This window comes from Amphiprion ocellaris, chromosome 14, assembly GCF_022539595.1.
Source record: "Amphiprion ocellaris isolate individual 3 ecotype Okinawa chromosome 14, ASM2253959v1, whole genome shotgun sequence".
Taxonomy (NCBI): domain Eukaryota; kingdom Metazoa; phylum Chordata; class Actinopteri; family Pomacentridae; genus Amphiprion; species Amphiprion ocellaris.
This window is the reverse complement of record NC_072779.1, coordinates 10,770,500-10,791,538: the sequence shown is the minus strand read 5'-3', so window position 1 is coordinate 10,791,538 and position 21,039 is coordinate 10,770,500. Positions and strand designations below refer to the sequence as shown.

Genomic DNA, 21,039 nt, shown 5'->3' with positions numbered 1-21,039 from the left:
TTTGTTCTTATGCTCTGTATTACATAGTTGTAACTCACTTTAACGAGAGCCTGACACTTAGGAGTGGGAAGCAATGTAAAGTTTGAATCACAGGGTGTCCTTGGTGCTCTGGGATGTGATGGTGGTCAAGAAATTCATGCAAAATTCACGTGAAACGACATGAGGGAGGAGGAGACAATGAGCACGGAGCTGGAGTCAGAGCTGGAGGAAGGATTTTGACTAAGCAGGAGGGCGTGTGCGGGTGAGACCAGGACGTAATGGTATGGAAAGGACAGTGAGGGAGTAAAACAAGGGAGTGGGTGTGTTAGAGGAAGAGAGAGAGAGAGAGAGAGGTGGTTGTTGGTATAAAAGCTCCCTCTCTCACATGTGCTCCCATATCTCCTGTGTATTTCTGGGGGGGTAACGGGTGTATGTGTGTGGGTGTGTGTGCGTGTTATTTAAAAGACAAGAGGAGTGTGCGTTTGTGCCCTCGCAGAGGACTGATAACTGACCAGGATGCATCAGCTGCCAGTGGTGACCTTAGTGCTGGTGGCGCTCTGCTCTCTGGGGAGCGTCGACTCCTCAGCCTATGACAAGATCGTCACCCACAGCCGCATACGGGCCAGGAATGAAGGGTAAGGAGATGGGGGAGCAATATTTAAAGTTTACTCTTTTGCAGATAACTCATCCTTTTAACACTTCTAATCAGCGTGTTTCTGTGAGGGTGCACTTGTTAAGTCATAAATTGCGTTTGATATGTGATATGTGAACTCCTTAGTATGTCAGATTTGCTATTTGTGCTAGTTTTGAAGGTGGTTTTAACTTGCATAGTAGACCTGATCACAATTTGACAAACAGGTCAGCCACAGTGATGAAGGTATTGATTAAAGCCAACATGGAAAATTCAATACTGTCTCTCCCTTTCATTCAATCTTCCACTATAAAAAAAAAATATGCCCAAGTCAGTATTTAAAAATTTAACTGAATTGAAAATTTAAATAGCTGTTTTCATGGGCTGCTATTGCATGCTGAAATTAATTTCCAATAATAAAAAATAATAGAAAAAAGTTTTAATTATGTGCAGCTAATTGTTAGTTAGCCAGTTTCTAATATGTATTGCTAAGAACACAAACATTTGCATTTTTTCTTTACCCATATGAAGCATTTTCTGTTTCATACATCCACTCAACAACCCCCCACATCTTCTCATCTTATTGTCCTTCATCCTCCCTCTCCCCTCGCCTGCCCTCACCCACTCCCACTCCCACATCCTGGCCTTTCCCTCCTAACCCTGCTTTTGCACTTCCTTTGTCACTCCCTCATCCCGCTGTCCTCCCTCCTCTTACAGACCCAATGTGTGCGCTCTGCAGCAGGTCCTGGGCACCAAAAAGAAGTACTTCAGCACATGCAGGAACTGGTACAAAGGCTCCATCTGTGGCAAGAAGGCGTAAGTCTGTACCTAAAGGCTTAATGACTGACTGACATGTTTTTTTTCTTATTACCTGCACCAAATCCAAAGTGCAAACCATTCCCAGCTTTCACACGTTATGCCCATAGTGAGCATGATTTTCTTAACCAGCCAGACAAACATCAATATTTGATGTTTCAGATGGATTTCCCCTCCACACTAACTTCTCACCTTTTAGTATAACAGAATCAGCAGACATCAACTTTGTTTTGACCCCACTTATCTGGATCTGGTGGACATTTTCATCATACATATAAACATTTATTTGTCTTTTGCATCTGGATTTCACACTCTGTTTCCTACACATGGAACCTCTGTATGCACTCTTTCTTAGTCTCCGTCCTCATTCACCTCTCCCTTCCTCTCATGTCTGGACATGCTCCGTAGCCTGCTGGCCAGGGATTTACTTCTATTGTAGGCCTGTTGATGTTGTAAATGCTTCTCAGCAATGATTGATGCTTGAAATCCAACATGTTTCAGGTACTCAGGGAAAACATCCGTCTATTTGCTCTTTAGTGCCTGTATGCAGTTGGGTGGAACAGATAATATATTTCATCTTTAGTTCCAGTAGATTTAGGTTCTTGGCATGTGTAGCGAGTACTTGATTTGTGCTACATGTGTGTGAATGGAGCGTTTGTGTGAATGAAAAGAAGTTGCTCTTTATTTTTGAGGCGATACATCCTTTGGGTGAGCTGTAAAAAAAACTGCTGCTAGAATGATGCTGGTTAAGGTGTCCTACAGTGAAAATTTATACAGTTTTGGACCTCAGTGGTGCTGGTTTAAACTTATTAAAAAGCCAACATTTATTTAGAGAAGGGCATGTTGTTGGCAGATTTAAGTCGGCGTAATCGTTTCTTGTGACATAATGTGCAGAATGAATTGATTAGTAGTGTAAAAAATGTGGAGTGTAAGGCTCAGCTGGAGCTCATCTGCCTTGTGGGTGGCCAAGTGCAGTGAGAGAGTGAAGAAATAAGCTCTTTCTCACTTAGTCTCTGTCATTAACACACATGCACAAACAAGAGTACAATGCAGACACACACACACACACACACACACACTTTTTCTTGCTCATACAGTTGACTGGAACAAACTGTGTAGATAAGTCTGAAAAAGAGGAGATAAGAGAGACAATGGATAAAAGCATAATTTGAGTGTAGGGGTGTGTCATATTCTCCAGCACATACAGATCATATTACATGAAATCACCCAGGAATAAAAAGATAAGATGAAATCACATGAGGGTACAAAGCAGGAGGGTAAAAAGGGTTTCTAAGGAACCAAATATGTTTGATTGTTTATTGTCTTTGGGATTAGCAAAGCCTGATAAAGTTGCACCACATTTGAAAAATTCCAGTTAACAGTTTCTTAAGTTGAAATAAAATTGACTAAGATCAGGTATAAAAAGACTTTAGTTCAAATGCAAAAAAATAAATAAAATATGCCTTCAGTAAAAACCTACAAAAAAAATCACATCAACCATCAATCATATAAATATTCTGATGAAAGTGCATCCAAAGTTTTCGTATTTTCCATCAGCGAACAACTAAACAAATAACAATTTGAATAAAATACAACTGAAACAGACCATCAATGCAATACATTGACTCTCTCTGCCGTTGTCTGTGGTCACAGTGAGGACATTGTTCAGCGGCAGTGGAGGAAATCCATCCAGCTGTGGTTATGTCTGACTTGGATTTGGTGTTGATGAGAGATTAGGACAGAGTGTTTGAGGCTGTTTGCAGACTTCACAGTGGGTTGGTGCAGAAACAAGGTGGTGTCAGAACAAGCTATGAGGGTACCTGCAGTGCATCTCTTAAAACAATTGTCACAAAGGACAAATGATGTTTGTACACCGCGATATTTTCTCTTAATTATTTACTTTTTTTTAACTTTTGATATAATGATACTATAGGGATTTCATGATGTCTTAATTCCACCTGGGACTCTTGAATGGAGCTCCTTGAAGTTCAGGTGGAAGCAATTTTCTTCAAAGCAGTGAATTTTTAGGTTGTGGATTCAACCCGCATGGAGCGTATGATTATTAATTGCAGTTGATCCACAGTAATGCCCGAGAAGTTGTAAGATTTTGCAGTTTTAATTTGAAGTCCACTTCCTTGTGTGTGTGTGTGTGTGTGTGTGTGTGTGTGTGTATATGTATATATATATATATATATATATATATATATATATATATGTAAACAATGTTTGCACAGTATTTAGGAAGGATGAGCAGCAAACATGACAGACTCTGGAGTATTGATTATGTAACAGAAAAAATTGTAATGTTTTCATGCGATGCCAGACAACCCCCCAGCTAGTGTTTCTGTGCAACTACAGTATGTGTGTGTGTGTGTGTGTGTGTGTGCGCACTATGTTTGCACATCTGCTCATCTGGAAGCCACATTGAGCTGTTTCATGCAGCGACCCTGTCAGAGGTCTGGTCGCAGCGCACCGGCTAGCTATGTCTCTGGTGTCTATGCCATCTATTATCCTGTCAGAGCACAGCTGGGGAGCGATGACTTCATGACTTCCTGACAGCCAGTCATGCGTTTATAATTTTCTATTTTGCATTATAGAAATTAGTGTCAAAGCCTAGAATGAGTGCTGTATAAGCAACATGGCTATTGCACATAAAACAGCTTGGTTTTCAGTGTCATCACACACATTTCCATAACTAGACAAATGTCCATTAAAGTGGATTACAGCGGTAGCCAAAACATGTGAGTCATTTGAGGAAGTTGAGGGGAGAAAGTGAGTGATGCTGCTTTTTTTGGTGTGTATGTTTGAAGTAGGCTATAAGGGGAGTAATTTGTTGTTGCATAATATATCACTACTGTTCATTCCTGCAAGGAAAGCAAACAGTTATTTGTTTTGGATGTGAGTTATATACAAAAAGCCCTGCATTCATATAGAAGCACAGTATTTCCATGGTAAAACAGAGAACAGGAAAGCTTAGGGCTCTGCATCAAATACACTGAATGTGTAATAAGCTCCAAGGAGACTTCTCTAAACAAACTCCTCAGTAAACACACTGAAAGCTCCAACTGGAACCCATAAAGTGCTTCGGGTTAGACCCCAATTAAATTGATTCAAGAGCTCAGTGGCTGTTTCTCTGGTGGATTGCTGTTGAGCATCCAATGTTGACTCACTTCCTAGTTTGTTAGCTTCTTGGAAGATGTGTGTTAACTTTGGAAAAGTCCAAGCCAAACTTTATGTGAAAAACATAATTCATCTCCTCCCTTAAACTTACATTACTGACTTTTGGCTCACAGTATCGGCCTCCTCTCGCCTCAGACTACCTTTCAAGTGCAACACGAGTCCCTGCAAAGCGAATGAGCTGATAGAGGAGCGTGAGTCAACTGCACACCTCATCTGGCACGCTGAGTGTTCGCAGTTCCTCCCAGTTTCCTGCCAGGATGTTTCTGCTTCTTTGAGCTCTGTTTTCACAAATTTTCAAAAGCTGCTCCTTCCACACCAAAATCTAAATCTACTTAATGGACACAAGAAGCTGACTGTATATCAGGATTTGTTTTTCATAAAAGCTTCCCCAGAAATTAGATTAATGACCCAGAAGAAATGGCAAAGGGGTCAGCAGACAGCTCTGTCTGGTTTCCATGTTAACACACTTACAGTATCTGAACATGGACTCTATACTGTAAATCTTTGATTTCCTTTGGAATGTGGTGGCTGTTTCTGTAAAGTTTCTCCGACTGTGGGGCTGGATTTGACGATGTGCAGGAGCCCACTGAAGTGATTCTTTACATGTTTTAGGCAGCAGAATAGTTTGGAGTTGAGAGTTGCTTACTGATAATGCACAGCTTTTCAATGCAATTTACGATTCACGGTCTCAGGGTCTGTTTTGATTATGTTGCTAACAAATAGCTGTTGCTGTACTTTTTTTCTTATATTAGGTCCTTTCATTTGCTGGGTTTATTGCTGTTGTGTGAGCTGTTGGAAATTATATTGGCTGACTGTTGAAGCAAATGTCTTGTTCAGGTTTTAAATGTCTTCTCTGTGATTGGCCTGTTGGGAGTTGCGTGCTGTCAGTTTGCTTGTGGAAGCATTTAATGAATCGCTTTCATGTTAATTGTGTGTTTATTGCCGTTTTCAAAGATGTTTTCTTATGCCATCATTTTTTCGCTTTTAAATTCCAAATGGGCTTCGCGTGATAATGGATTTATTAATGGATAATGGATGTTTTCACTGAATCCAAGCATTTGTCATTCTCTTATAAATGCCAAAGCTGTTTTTCTTTTCCACAGCTGTCATTACTGCTTTGTTTATCTGGCAAGTGTCTTTTGTTCTTTCAACTTGCAATACATTCAGATTGCATCTTGGTCTATTTTATTTTTACTTATGCCATCGCAAAAACAGTAAAACATTCTAATGTACAGTTCTCCTCCAACAACAGTATTGATCTTTTGTACCTTGTGCATAAGAATAAAATTTATTTCTTGTCTTTATTTTCTTTTTCACATCAATAATGGGCTGCACAGTGGCTTGGTGGATAGTAATTTCGCCTTGCAGTTCACATCCTTCCTTCCCGGGATCTTTCTGCATGGAGTTTGCATGTTCTCCCTGTGCATGTGTGGGTTTTCTCTGGGTTCTCCGGCTTCCTCCCACAGTCCAAAAACACTCTGAGGTTAACTGATAACTCTAAATTGTCCCTAGGTATGAATGCAAGTGTGATTGTTTGTCTGTATACGTTGCCCTGTGATAGACTGGTGACCTGTCCAGTGTGTCAGCTGTTGTAGACTCAAGGCCCCCCGTGACACTAATGAGTATTAAGCGGTGTGTAGATGATGGATGGATGATCAATAATCGACAGATTCACATATGAGTCTAACATTTTTGTGCTCTCTTTTTATTTTGGCAGTGTGGTCATATATGAATGCTGTCCTGGGTACATGAAGCTGGAGGGCATGAGAGGATGCCCTGCAGGTAAGTGGCTGACACCACAGCCCAAATCTGGTCCAGGAATATTATTCTCTGTAGCAACTATTGTTTCAAAGTCAACTCAAAATGTCAGCTTGCTTTTATAATAACCTCCCTGCCATCCCACAGTGGCTCCTATTGACCATGTTTATGGCACGCTGGGCCTTGTAAAGGCTACAACCACACAGCAATACTCGGATATATCCAAGCTGAGAGAGGAAATCGAAGGCAAAGGTTCCTTCACCATGTTTGCACCAAGCAATGATGCCTGGGATCAGCTGGAGGATGTGAGTAAACTGAACATTTTAAAGCTTTTCTAAAAGAGCCCAAGTGCAGTATTAATTTCACACACACACACTCCACACACACACACACACACACACACACACACACACACACACACACACACACACACACAAACTGCCTTTTGATTAATTTTGTGATTTCTAAAGCATGTACGAGCTGCACTGGTGAGCAACGTGAACATCGAGCTGTACAACGCTCTTCACTTCCACATGGTGAACCGTCGTCTTTTGACCAAAGACCTGAAGAATGGCATGAGTCTTACTTCTATGTACAATGACCTGGGGCTCTACATCAATCACTATTCAAATGGGGTCAGTTTATGCACAAACTCGCACGAATGCTTGAATTTTGTCTATAAAGGGCCTTGACAGTCACAGATGATCTCCGCTTAATAAAACGTTCCCTCTCTGTGAAGGTTGTGACGGTGAACTGTGCCAGGATCATCCATGGTAACCAGGTGGCCACAAACGGTGTGGTGCATGTGATCGATCGGGTGATCAGCGCTGTGGGTAACACCATCAAGGATATACTGGATGTCAACGAGGACCTCTCCTCTTTCAGCGTATGTTAAATTTACACTGATCCGGAGAAAACATTTACAAAGTGTGTCAAAAACCAATCACAGCAAAGAAACAGCATCAGTTTTTGCATCTCTCAGAGTGACAAAAAATGCTTTTCTTCCCAGGCTGCGGCAATAGCTTCTGAAATAATGGACAAGCTGGACAAACCTGGCCAATTTACTTTGTTCGCTCCAACTAATGAAGCCTTTGACAAACTGAGCCCAGGCTATCTGGAGCGTATCATGGGAGACAAGACTATTATTGCAGGTACAACGTGAGATGCACTAATGATGATGTAGAAAAGGAGCTTATTCTTTTCCTTGCACTCCACCAACAGCTGAAACTTTCCCACATACAGTGACATACACTGATCAACCACAACAATAAAATGACCACCAGGTGAAGTGAATAACATTTTTCAAAATAATGCAATGCTCTGCTGGGAACCCTTGACTCCTGTGGATGTTTCTTTGACATACCAACCACCTGAACATTATTGCAAACCATGCGCACCTCCCTAATGGCAACGACACTCCCCAACAGCAGCAGCCTCTCCCAGCAGGACAATACATTCTGCCAAACTGTAAAAAAAAAATCTCAGGAGCAACTTGAAGAACCCAGTCCAAAGAACTTCAAGACATTGACCAGGTCTCCAAACTCCTCAGTGCCTTAACAATTTAGAGATGTTTTGGCTGCACACAGGGGACTTACACAATTTCTTTAAGCAGGTGGTTTTAATGTTGTGGCTGATGAATGTGTATAAACATCATCTAGATGAACTGGCAGATATTTGCACAGTTAATCATCTGTCCCAGTAGTCGTAATGAGTTTTGGAAGTGCATGACTTTTCCTCCAGCACCATGCCGAGTTTCACATTTGTTGTTTTTAATTGAAATGTTTCAATTCCTAGATGGATTTAAATTCACTAAGACAAATATCCTCTTGAGCACAATTTGGAATCAATTTAGGGCCCACTGACTTGTAATCAAGTGTCATCATCTGGTTTAAACCTCTTTTTCTTCTTTTAATACATACTAAATATGAATAATAAACACACTAGTGACCTTCAGTCCAGCCCAAGCTGATTTGCTGGCATGCCAAACTAGGACGGTGATCACTGTAAAGAGAGTTCACCTGATAAACATCAACATGTTAGTACATTTTTTGAAGGCGTGTGAACATCCTAGAGTTAACAAAGAACCATTGTGCATACCCTCATCCTGACAAGGCTGCTTCCATGGCAGTAGACTCTTGCTGATGTTTTGATAACCTGCAACATTAAGTTGATATGAAATGAGCTTAAACCATGCAGACAGCTTGTTGTCCAATTTAAAGTAAAACACTGAAATGATCTTTCAACCCCATTCTGCAAATTCCTGACAAATGCTGTGTCTAAATGTAGGTACCCATCAAATTCTTACAAATAAAGAACTATACACACCCACACACAGATGCACAAGAATGTCCAGACACCACACAATGAAAGCAGGGAACAGCTTATCTGCTTAGTTGCTGAGTAATGGGAAGGAGCAGCGAGCGGCTTCCTCTGGGAAACACAGTATATCCTCAGATAAACTCATACAGTTGGCAACAGGACAATCTTCAAAGGCAAGAGAATATCTTTGCTTTGTTTGGGCCACTGAGAAATTTGGCATTTGTACAACACTGATTACATTTTAATTTTTGTGGGTTTGGAAACGTTCTTGCACATTGCCGTTGCATTGCTTTCATGGAGCAATTTTGCTAGCTTAGTATGACAGCTGGACTCAGCTGAAGGTGTAATCCAATATGTAAATGTTGGTAGAGGTGCCTAAACATTTCAAAAATGAGCAGACAGAATATTAGTGTGTTTTCTCTGACAACTTTAAATCTTGGATAGCATATGTAGATTACAAAAATGACTGGAAAAGTCTAAAAGAGTGCAGTCTGATCAGCTAATTTTTCAATTTGCCTCCCACTGTCTCTCTCAGCCCTGGTGAACTATCACCTCCTGAACAGCGTCCAGTGTGCAGAAGCCATCATGGCGGGATCCGTGTATGAGACTGCAGAGGGCAGCACCATCGAGATCGGCTGCGATGGCGACACTCTGACTGTCAATGGCATCAAGATGGTGCTGAAGAAAGACATCGTGGCCTCCAATGGCGTCATCCACCTCATAGACCAGGTGCTCATCCCAAACTCAGGTAAATCCCAACCATGAATTTGTTGAAACCATTTGACTGTACCTTTTTTATGTGATCACCAGCCTGACATGGTTGTATGATTCCTACCAGCCAAGGAAGTGATGGAGCTTATGGGAGCGTCCCAGAGCACGTTCAGCGACATGGTGTCTGAACTGGGCTTATCTGCTGCTCTCGGTGCAAAGACAGAGTACACACTGCTTGCTCCTGTCAACGCTGCTTTCACTAGTGAGTTGGATGTCTACACTCATTCTAATGTGCAGCAGAGTGGCACAAAGAGCAGGTGCATTCTGTCTTTCATACATAAATCTTACTGTTTTTAAAGTCACACACAGTACAAAGTTTTAGTAAGGATCTGTGGGATCTGATATTACCCAGTCATCAATGTTACTGTGTGTTTTCTCAGATGAGGTGATGTCAACAGACCAGACCCTGCTGAGAGTCATTCTGGAAAACCACATCTTGAAGTTAAAAGTCACCCTCGGCGAGCTCTACAACGGACAGCTGCTGGAAACAATTGCCGGCAAACTGCTCAGAGTCTTCATTTACCGCACTGTGAGAGCTGTGTGTGTGTGTGTGTGTGTGTGTGTGTGTGTGTGTGTGTGTGTGTGTGTGTGTGTGTGTGTGTGTGTGTGTGTGTGTGTGTGTGTGTGTGTGTGTGTGTGTGTGTGTGTGTGTGTGTGTGTGTGTGTGTGTGTGTGTGTGATGTTGCATCAGTGAGTCAAACTGAGTCAGGAAGAAACATGAAAAGAAGATAAATTAGAGGTGAAAGACAATGGAAGGGCAACAGCTTACTGGAAATCTGAAATCCATTACCGGGCCCCTTACCAAGTGTTAACATGATTATGCTGTCTTTCAAATGTAAACAAATGCAGTAAAACAGCTAATTAGTCCAGATGAAGTGTGTTTATCCTCTGGTGGTTCAGATAGTCCAATCATCTGGGTCTGATTTCTTCACAGAAATGCTGTACAGTTGTGTTTGATTGATCGCAATCAAATAGGAGTCCGACAGCCCTCCTCCCCATGTAGAAATTGTTACCAGATTTGTACTTTGACTTTTACAACTGTGAATTTCCTCTCTAAATGTTCCTCTCATCATAGGCTGTGTGCATAGAAAATGCATGTATGACACGTGGAGGTAAGGAGGGAAGCAATGGGGCCCTCCATGTCTTGAGGTCTCTCATCAAACCGGCTGACAAAACACTCTACGAGCTCCTAATTGCTGATGGACGCTTCAAGTAAGAATAACATCTTATTTTGCAGTATTTTTTTTAAAAACGTTTTTACATTATTAGCCATATCAGCTGTACTCATTAGTTTCCATTGATGTATTGCATGAAAAAACAGAAATGGCAAAATAAAAATAAATAACATCCTCAAAGCTGTTTTTACACTTGCTTGAGGTAATTTTCAGCTTCTTCAAAACAAAGTTAATGCACTTCATGGGAGTTGGAAACAGCTATTTCAAATAAGCTCTATTGTAGCCAACCTAACTCTGATCAACTTATTCCGCTTCAAGACATGAAACACAAAACATGGCCCATTACCAGATGGCATGACAGAACAATTACAACTTGCCCGCTGGCACAAAATTCCAGAAGATCTTTCTCCATTTGCTGCCATAGAAGGATTTGGTTGTTTAACTTTCTTTGAGGTTTTTTGGCAGCAGGCGAACAACTGGTTTTGTTTCCAGTTTGCAAGCAGGTTAACGGAAACACATCTAAGTAGCATGTGGATTTTTTTCCACGACCTTTTTAAAAAGTTAGTTTCATATTTGCTTGACAGTCATGTAGAAACATGGCTATTGTTTATTTATTTGCTTTCTTCACATTTGTAGGTTTTAAAAAATGCTTGGCTAAATTAACTCTTAAAAACATAATTGTTCAGTTCATCACAATCTGGTATGACTGGTAGTTTATGATAGCAAATTTTAGCCATTGTTTTGATATTTTGATGTTTGTTTTTTTTAAGATACCACATGTTGCTTCAGACACAAGGCAAACATTTCAACTAGGGGACATCTTTGTTCCTTCCTGCTTGGGGTCAAGTTCTTCTCACTTTCAGTCACTTTAGAATTTGCGTCTGTAAAGCAGCAGACAAAGAAAGTCTTTAAGTGAGAATTTAGGTTGTCACATAGGCATAATTAAAATCAGCATGTCACATTTCATGGCTCTATGGTGACATACAGGCAGCAGACGAAGCTTATGATGGATAATTGAAGAAAGTGACTCAGTGAGACCACACAAGTCACACAAATCCCAGTCTGACCTTCACTGCCAAAAGTCTAATCCTCATGACTGAAAGGACCATTTTTTGGTCCAAGTGAAACATATAATCTGGACTCCGTAGTAGAAGTCATTGTGTCATTATAGTTTGAGCTGTTTTCCTCATGGGAAATATATATATATAGACTTAATATCCTGACTGACTGGAGTTTTGGCAATCGCTAACATAAACACTCACCATGATTTAAAAGAATGAAAACTGACAATATAACTACTTAATGTAGAAAAAAGGAAGACTTACAACATCTACTGTACAATGTACTGCATTCACAGAACTCTGAATGTGACAGCAGTGACCATGTGCTTAAATTACATTTTAATGTTATTATTTTCAGCCTTTGTGGATAAAAAACGTGGCCCACCTTATCATTTCCGTAAATCTAAAAGTGCAAAAAATCCATCTACTTTCTGCTCTTAAGTTTAGGCCTCATTTGACTCCTGAAGTCCTATATGCTTATTAAATAATCGAACGATTTTCTTCTCTCCTTTCTATTGTTTCATTTAAATAAATGTAGGATTTTCCTGTCGCTGATGGAGACAGCAGGTCTGGATGAGCTACTGAAGCAAGAAGGCTCCTACACCATCTTTGCACCAACTGACGATGCCTTTGATGGCCTCAGTAAAGAGGACTTTGCTCTGCTCAAAAGTGAGTACTCCGCTGAAATGAACACATATCCACATCCTTTCATGCATCTCCCTTTTTAAAGCTCTGCGATTGCTGTCAAGCTTTTTAGTCTTGATGTGTAGTTACATGACACAAAAACAAGTGGAGAAAAGATCAAGGAAGGCAACTCTCCTGTGTAGTATGAAAATCGTGTAAATCATTTGCAATATAATATTGTAAGGTCTTGACCTTGACCTTATGAATTAGCACTATATATGTTTAAAACTGAATTAAAGTTGTTTGTTTGTTTATTGACAGGTGATCTGAATGCTTTGAGAACCATTCTACTGTACCACATCAGTAATGGTGTCTTCATCAATGGAGGATTAGAGGGAGGAGTTACCAACCTTCTGAAAACCTTCCAGGGCAACAACCTGCAAGTTCTATCTGTATGTCATCATTTGATTTTGTATTTGCGTCTTGTGAAATAAGTTATTTCCTAAATTTGCCCACACTTTGAACGGTCATAGACGTTCCCTTCTGAGTTTAACCACGATAAAACATCTCAAAGTACTTGGCCGACTACTAGATTACCACTACCCTATAACTAGACTGTGCAATTTTTGGAGAATGCACCCACCAAAAAATGTATAGAACAATGTAGGGAATTGACAAGCAAAGAGGACAATATCCAACGGTTGGTAATCAAATTTTAAATAACCACATATATATGCATTCTGAGCCTCCACCGTGAGACTTAAACTCAATCTTTCCCCACATTCTCATTTAAACAATAGCATCAAAGAGCCCGTGCTAATCTACTTCAAAGCTGGAGAATATCCTTCAATCTCTGGAGAAAAGCCAAAAGTAATAAAACCTGGCTTCCTGTCATTTCCATCAACGCCTACCCTCAGTATTCACCCACCACTCCCTCCCTCCTATTACTCTCTACCTGCCATTTGTTTCTGCCTGCTTTGCTCATCAGTCTCCATGTCGGCTTTGTCAACAGTTCACCCATTACCTCAATTTTGCCTCAAGGTCTCAAATCAGGCCTGCAAGACTTCCTTAATGGACACAGGAAAGCTTGTTTTAGATATTTTACCAGTAGGAGGGTGAGCTATTAGGTCTTCAATCAGTTAAGCAAAAGGGGGGACAGTGATTGATGGAAATTTGCGATAAGGCTTTTAAAACCGAACTGAGGCTGAAAGTGATAGGGCTCAATTTGGTGGGTGAGTCAGGGAGAGGGGGAGTGAAACCTGTCACCTACTCAGCTTCTCCACTTTCCAGGAGACAATTAAATTATCAGAAATGAATCCTAAATGGAATTCCCAGACATCACTTAGAATAGATTCTTGTGCTGCGGATTTTGGTTTATTTATAGCCCTTGAAAAACAAATGCCTTCACTGTTTTTCCAGGTAAACAACTCTATCCATGTAAATTCTGTGGATGTGCCAGACAGCGACCTGATGGCAACAAATGGAGTGATCCATGTGGTGAAGAATGTTCTGTATCCTGGGGGTGAGAACATTATACAATAACTTGCAATGTCCTCTCTCCGCTTGGATGCATTCTAGTTTGTTTGATACATATCATATGTAACACTTATAGACCTTCCTGTGGGCCGTCAGGACCTCCTGGTTCTCCTGAGGAAGCTGATTAAGTACATCCAGATACAGGTAGTGAAGCAAAAACATATGTGTGTGAATATGTGCAGGACGAAGAGAAATTTACTACAGTCTGTGTTTCTTTTACCTTATTATTTCCATTCTGTTATGCTTTTTGTTCTTTAGTTTGTTTCTGGATTTTCTTACGCTGAGATCCCTCTCACCTTCCTCAGTAAGTTTCTCGGTGCTTCTATTGCTATATGATATGTAAATATATTTAAACCTGCAACAATTCTAACTAAGGTTGCTTCTTTACAGAGAGGACCATCACAACTACTCATTATATTGAGGGTAAGACCCACAACTAACCACACAATTAAAAGATCTGAATCAAGTTTGGTCATGGAAGAGGTTTAGCATTTTCTAAGGAACATGACTTTCTCTGAAGCTACCTGATGTTTTCACTCAGGAATAAGCAGCTGCTCTGACAATGGAATCCATCCTGGCACCACATGCATATTACATGCTTATCATCATTCCATTAAGGCCTCTTGCCTGGTCTCTCCTCTTCTTTTTCCACTGATTATGTACTCTCTCTACTGCTTAAGTCCACTTGGGCCTCTTGGCATATTTAAGCAGTTCCTTTAGGGATGCTGTAATTAGACTGTCAAAGCATAACAGGGTCAGAGACCATAGAGGATTCTTGGATCTTGCTCATTCAGCTGGACTGTGTGCAGTGCACTTCCACACAAATGGGAGCGTGCATTGATGTATTGGGTAACATAGGAGAGATGAAGTCTTCAGAGGTGATTAGGCAAATTACTGAGACTATAGAGCGGGAAGTCTTGGACTCCGGGGTTTGCAATTTTCTGCTATAAATAAATACAAATGCTGTGCTTGATAAAGCTTGGGTTTCTATTTTCTACTGTTTTGGAATCCTAATATTCATTCTCTAAACCTCCTGTGTCATTACACAAACATAATTTGGAAAAGGAAAAATCATTCTTTGTTTAATCCACTTTTGACAGAGCTTTCAAGTAGACATCATTTTGTTATATGGGTTCAGGAGCGACAAGATGAGATTTATTGCTTTTAAAGAGGCCCTGTCTGTTCCTGTTTTAAAGAGGGGTAATTGAGGGTAACTGCAGATTTATAATGCATCATTTATCATGGACTTTTTATGAGGTGCTACAGTATAAGTTCTAAAATACAGAAATTGTGCTGTAATATCATCCGATGCACAATATTAAATTATACAACTGATTGATGAGCCAGACCTTCTGAGTAGGAAGACTGGGGAAACCAAACTAGCTATTCCTCATTTTGATCTACACCTGTATGTCATTTTATTATCTTTACTGCACAGTCATTAGGTGGAATAATTTATTGTCCTGTTGATATACATCCTTATTGTAATATGCACTCATCAAGGAAAGTCGAAACAGTTTCAGGCATAAATTACAACAATCTCTAGATGACTTTGAAAGACGTATGTGATTCAGGCTCTGATTACTGAACTGGGCCACGTATCAAGGGACCTGAGGCCAGAGATTACAAAAACCCTCTGATAAAACACACACATCTGTAAGCTTTCATCTCTTTATGACTTATATAAATACTGTCACACAAAAAGTCATCACTCAGAAGCAGACACTATAAAATACATAGAAGAATGTTCCTGGCTGAAGCTTCTGTTGAAACTGATTCAAAGTGGGATTTGTAAGATTTTACTAAGATTTCCTGCCCCAGATGGGAATTTATTGACTGATGTACACGTATCATTTTTCAAGCAGTAGTCAGGACTTTTTTAACTCTAAAAACATGTAAGTGATATTTAAAATACAGTTATTCAAAATGATTAATGACGACTAATGGAGAAAATGAAAACCTGTCCATAGAGAGCAGCTTGCTGTGTAAAAGCAGCACTTATTAACCTTTCTTTTTCAGTGATACAATCTAATATCCTACACAAGCCAGCTTCTCTTTGTTCCACTGCATGTTCTAATCTGCCTCGATTACAGCACACACTGTGCCTCCAGCCTCCTACTTCACTCCCAGTAGAGAGCGGGAGTGTTTCAGAGATAACCTTTCTTTCTGTCATTCTTAAGGGATGCTCATGTTACCTCTCCCTCTCTACAGTCCCCGATTCCACAAAGGTGATCAGAGTCATTGAAGGAGAGCCGACCATCACCAAGGTAACGAGAGTCATAGAGACAGAGCCAACAGTCACTAAAGTGGTGGTTGAGGGTGAGCCTGTGATCACCAAGGTAACGAGAGTCATCGAGGGAGACCCGTCCATCACTAAAGTGACCCGAGTCATCGAGGGGGATCCTGCACTCACCAAAGTCACCCGAGTCATTGAGGGGGATCCTGCACTCACCACAGTGACCAGGGTCGTTGAGGGAGATCCTTCACGCAGCAAAGTTACCAGAGTCATTAAGGGAGGGTCTACCATTACCAAAGTTACAAGAGTTATTGATGGTAAGTTCAGAACTTTTTAAGAAAATGCTTAAATTGTTCATATTTTGAGTGCAACTTAGGTTTTGACACAGATTTGACGACATCGTATCTTTCCCTGCAGGTACAGAGGTTGATGCCGATGGAAAGAGGGTTACAGGTAAGTTTATTTGATAGTCTAGATCTAAGGACTTTCATGCACCTTCTACCGCTGTTTCAACAAATATATCCAGGGTCCTGTTTTCCACTGAACATCATCATCTCACGTGAATTTCATTTCACATTGCATTTCACATTTTTTGGTAATCACCAATTGATTCATCAGACATACAGTACCGTTTTCATGGTATGCGCCACTTTCGCTGTACTTCAGTAACTATTCCTACTTTCTGATGAATATGTATGACTACAGATATTGACAGAAGTCACTGTAATCTCTGTACTGCCCATGTTTGAGCACAAGCAGTGACTTTATTGCTTTGGTTTCAACTGCTAGTTTTCTAGCCATTTCTTTATCTCTGATGCTCGAATTCTTGCTTTCCACTGCTGGTTCAAAAACAAACCCAACAACCCAGATGGTTCACGTCCTGTGCTGTTGCGGCTGGCTAAGTGCCAGCCAGAGTTTCTGCTGCTGCCTGAGCCTGTCTTTTCAATTTCTCGACTTCTTTATAAGCATCGACAGCATTCCTGACTTGACTGAAACAACAGACTGGCTCCAAAGTTCTGAAGTCAGGTTTGCACCAGAAAACCAGAAAGGACATATCTGCTGAAGGCAGAAAAAACTGTCGGTGGCATTGTGGTACAAATAAAGATTCTTTATAGCTACATTACCAACCCACAAACACACACAAACAAAAACTAATTGCTGCACCAAATTAAGATATGCCAAATCAGATTTAACCAAGCAGAACATCATTACCATGTGTTTGTGGCTGGATGTATCTATCTACAGCAGTGTAACTGCCTACATTTTAAACCACAGTGAAGAAAAACAGCTTATTATGATGACAATTACAGCTCAATTTTCTTTTTCTTGACAGTTGCAATTTCTGTTACCTATACTTAATCACAGCTGGAGCAGATATATTGCATCCTGGTCGACTCTCTAATAATATGCTGCTTTAATAGACGAGCACATACTGTATGTGTGGCACAAAGAACACTAGAACAATCTGTACAATATAGTTTGACAAGCTTTGGCAAGCCACAACTTAAACATTGCAAACTCATTCTGGTTTACGATGTTTGTGTGGGCTCATTGTTAAGAACATGACTACATAAAGCGAAATCAGAGGGTCCGTACATGTTCTTCTCCTGATTGTGGTACACCATGATTTGGACGTATGTTCATCTCACCACTTATCCATCTGACTTCATTTCATTGTCCATGTTCTTGTCTCTCAGAAAAGAATGCTATCATTACTCAAATGTGATGTGTATGTGTGAGCAGGGTGCAAATTATAATGTGCAAATTGGGGAGGTGAGCACAGATTATTGGGCCTTTGGTTTTTTGTGGGTGCAGGGTTTTTCAGCTGCTTCTGTGCTGTTTTGTAGTTTAGTTTGTGGGCTGCGACACAGAATTTACTCAGATTTTCTAAGCTGAGGGCCCCTTGCACACCTGTACTTTGCACCCTGTGCATTTGTGTGAAAGTGCATGTGCTCATAAATACTGCACATTTGTGCTTGACTTTATGTTGGCGGTGGCGGAGGAGGTGTTTTACGGGGCTTATGTACCTGTCAGTCTGTCCGTCTGTCAGTCAGTACAGTTGCTAAGTCGTTAAATGACTTTCAACACCCTTCTCCGCTGCCCGTCTGAAGGTGGAGCCAGATACACCACGGCGAACGAGCCTCAGATCATTGAGGGTAGGGTGTCCTTACATGAACACTTTATACCTAAAAGGTGTCTTTCATTTGTTTCGTCCTTGAAATTATCATGTTTTTCAATCTGTATTTATCCTTGTGTGGTGTGGTGGGAAGGAGAATATGATGCACTTTAAATGTAACTCCATATATGGTTTTGTATGTGAGGAAAAACTTCATCCTGCATTTTGCACCTAATTGTTTTGTTTGAAACACTCAGGTCCGGACTTCTCCAAGATCACCACCATCCATGGCAACCCAAGTCTGATCGATGAGGAATCGGAGAGAATTACCAAAATCATTCAAGGTAAACGCTCATACCTGCAGATCTGTATGGATTTTGCATCCAACTGCGCTGACTGACTGTGTTGTCTGTTCATTTCACAGAGGGAGGTCGATTCGCTGCTGCAAGGAAAGCTCCAGGTAAGATCATAATTAGGTGATGACGGTTTTATCAACACTAATGTTGGATGGGCCTGAAAAGAGTTTGCCATAAACTACATAATTGCAGCAGGAAAATAGGATTGGAAAAGTCAGCTATCTAACCACAATCTGTCACTCAAGGATCTTCTTTCCATTATCTACCTTTGAGTCCTTCCACCTATTCTTCTGCTGTCATTTCTTTCCACCTTGACACGTTCTCTGCCTTAATTAACTTTGTCAACCCTGCCTCATCTTTTGCAGCTGGAATGAGGAGGAGAGCGAGGCTGGTCAGGCGTCACCACAAACCAAGGGAGTGAATCCAGCAGAGAGAGAAAACCTTCGGGCTCACCGCAGAGACTGAATGCTTCTCCGACGCTCCTGGTTGAGCGCTGGATGATTGAAAAACTGTGGACCAATAGGGAGAGAGAGCAAATAGGTCTAGCAATTTCTTTTTCCAAACCACCCTTAAGATTGTTTACTATTCCATCTGGACCATACTGTGTGTGATAGGCATGATGTGAAATTAGAATACCCTTTTTGTAAGTAATGTAAGTGTGCAAGTAAAATATGAATCTTTGGCATGGGTTAATTGTGGGCGAAAGGTGAGATATATTCTACCACTGAGAGATATTTTTAAAGGTTTGCTTGTTTTTTAACCAGTCAATTTGTAAACAGATAGCTTGGGAAGACTTTTGTATGCTTTTTATGGTGCTCGCATTCAGTACAATGGATGCGTTTTAATGAAACAGTGTTTTGCCTCCATTAGATTTTGTACTGTACTTCTGTAAATTATCACATGGTAATTAAAAAAAACAAAAACTTTTCCTCAGTTTTCATGATTTCTTTTTTCCACAAAACTAAAATCATTCATGAATGTGAGCTTGACTTGTGAATATTATATACAAGTAGGTTTCGCAATCTGTTGTTTGTACCTCAAAACAAGTGATGTGTACATGATGAGTTGAGAATATTAACTTCCTTCTTTTTTTCTATTTTCTATCATAGTTCATCTTTTTTTTTTTTTTTAGAAGAATCACTTTTCCATACGACTATCTGCTTTACTAATGTTGAACTGGGAGCCAAAATTAAAAGAAGCTTTATCTTCCACCAACATAAACCATCTGTGCATTTCTTCTACATATTAATGTAAATACTGAAAATCTACTTATAATTGTAAAGAATATTGAGCAGCTTCCATGTCTAACAGTGAGAGAATAGTTTATTTCTTTTGCTCTATGTCTACTAATTTAAAAACGCCAAAGCTGGAGCTTCAAAAAAAAAAATAAATAAAAAATCTGTAAGAATCCTCAATACAGAACTTAATCCAAGTTACATAAAATACACTTCGTGAGTCCACAATTTCTTAAGATGATATTTTAATATCTAAACATGAGATTTTTAATAGTCATAACCTCTCTAGTTAATTTTCACAATTTATATCACTTGCTTTATTTCACATATCTTTCTTTCACATTATCTAAGGTATTAACATAGCACTCCTCATCACATTTTACTGTTATTACACACTTTTCTAATCGGATAATGTGCAGGTAAAAATGTCCAAGAAAAGAATCATAAAGTCATATCTTGTACTGTTGTCATATTCTGTTCTCAACAGAGTCAAAGAAGAAATATTTGTAGGGGAAAAAAATATAAATTTTATCTTCACAAATTGAGCAGATTGTACTTTTACTCAACACAAACAGTCTTAATAACATTAGACTTAATCAAGCATTTTCTTTTGTAGACCCACTGCTGGCTTTGGGCAGCCACTTGTGTGCCTCACATGACTTGATCTATCGTTTGCATCTCCTGATCAGTGGACATCTGCATGCTGAGAAGATGTACCCAAAACCATACCAGATTGGAGGAATTACATAATAGTGACACAATGTACTATTTTTGCTGTATCACATGTACATGCACATGTGTATGTAATATCACACAAGTGTTCATCTGTTGAACTCATATTTTCCTGCATTATTTTTATTTTTCCTTTTGAGAAGCAAAGTAACACGGGATAGAGAGCTGACTTTTATGTCCACGTGTTGTGCAGCTCTTTTGCGATATCATTCAAAGGATCTGTGGCAGTTCACAACAAAGAGTTAAACGTGACGTAAGAACTGCTGGCTTAACATCTTAGAGTCCAGATAACAAAGTCTCGAAAAGAGGTCAACATAGTAAATGGTAGCTTACTAGGTGTGTTCATGTGGATTTAGCTTTTATCCTACATGAGCAGTTCACATTCAGCAGTTAAAAAGTCTGACTGAGTTCTTTAAAACTAACTTCAGACTGATATAAATCAGTCTACACAAAGATCATTAATTAAATATGTTTGATATAATAGACAGGATTAATTTCTGGCTTAATTCAGTCT

At 40.0% G+C, this 21,039-nt stretch overlaps 1 protein-coding gene across 3 annotated transcripts; it reads left to right on the top strand.

The window, feature by feature from the left end:
* The first annotated feature begins 351 nt into the window (after nucleotides 1-351).
* Nucleotides 352-19,486, top strand: LOC111566038 (periostin). Of its 3 annotated transcripts, XM_055017209.1 has the most exons (24): nucleotides 352-614; nucleotides 1,328-1,426; nucleotides 6,324-6,388; nucleotides 6,512-6,669; nucleotides 6,835-6,999; nucleotides 7,104-7,250; nucleotides 7,374-7,515; nucleotides 9,219-9,431; nucleotides 9,522-9,656; nucleotides 9,835-9,983; nucleotides 10,530-10,666; nucleotides 12,229-12,359; nucleotides 12,636-12,766; nucleotides 13,734-13,836; nucleotides 13,927-13,994; nucleotides 14,109-14,154; nucleotides 14,241-14,273; nucleotides 16,062-16,117; nucleotides 16,190-16,403; nucleotides 16,504-16,539; nucleotides 18,198-18,242; nucleotides 18,460-18,546; nucleotides 18,627-18,662; nucleotides 18,924-19,486. In XM_055017209.1, exons 1-24 carry the CDS (start codon nucleotides 496-498, stop codon nucleotides 18,977-18,979), a joined length of 2,571 nt encoding a protein of 856 aa, XP_054873184.1. In that variant the 5' UTR covers nucleotides 352-495; the 3' UTR covers nucleotides 18,980-19,486. The 3 variants fall into 3 exon arrangements, with proteins under 3 accessions (XP_054873184.1, XP_023122177.1, XP_023122184.1); XM_023266409.3 differs by having other exon boundaries at nucleotides 356-614; nucleotides 16,062-16,403; XM_023266416.3 differs by lacking the exon at nucleotides 18,198-18,242 and having other exon boundaries at nucleotides 359-614; nucleotides 16,062-16,403.
* Nucleotides 19,487-21,039: the final 1,553 nt, after the last annotated feature.

Coding starts and splice junctions, on each gene's coding strand:
- LOC111566038 (XM_023266409.3), top strand. CDS start 496: ATGCATCAGCTGCCAGTGGTGACCTTAGTGCTGGTGGCGCTCTGCTCT. Junction 7,251..7,373: donor AGGACCTCTCCTCTTTCAGC/GTATGTTAAATT, acceptor TTTTCTTCCCAG/GCTGCGGCAATAGCTTCTGA. Junction 9,984..10,529: donor GAGTCTTCATTTACCGCACT/GTGAGAGCTGTG, acceptor CTCTCATCATAG/GCTGTGTGCATAGAAAATGC.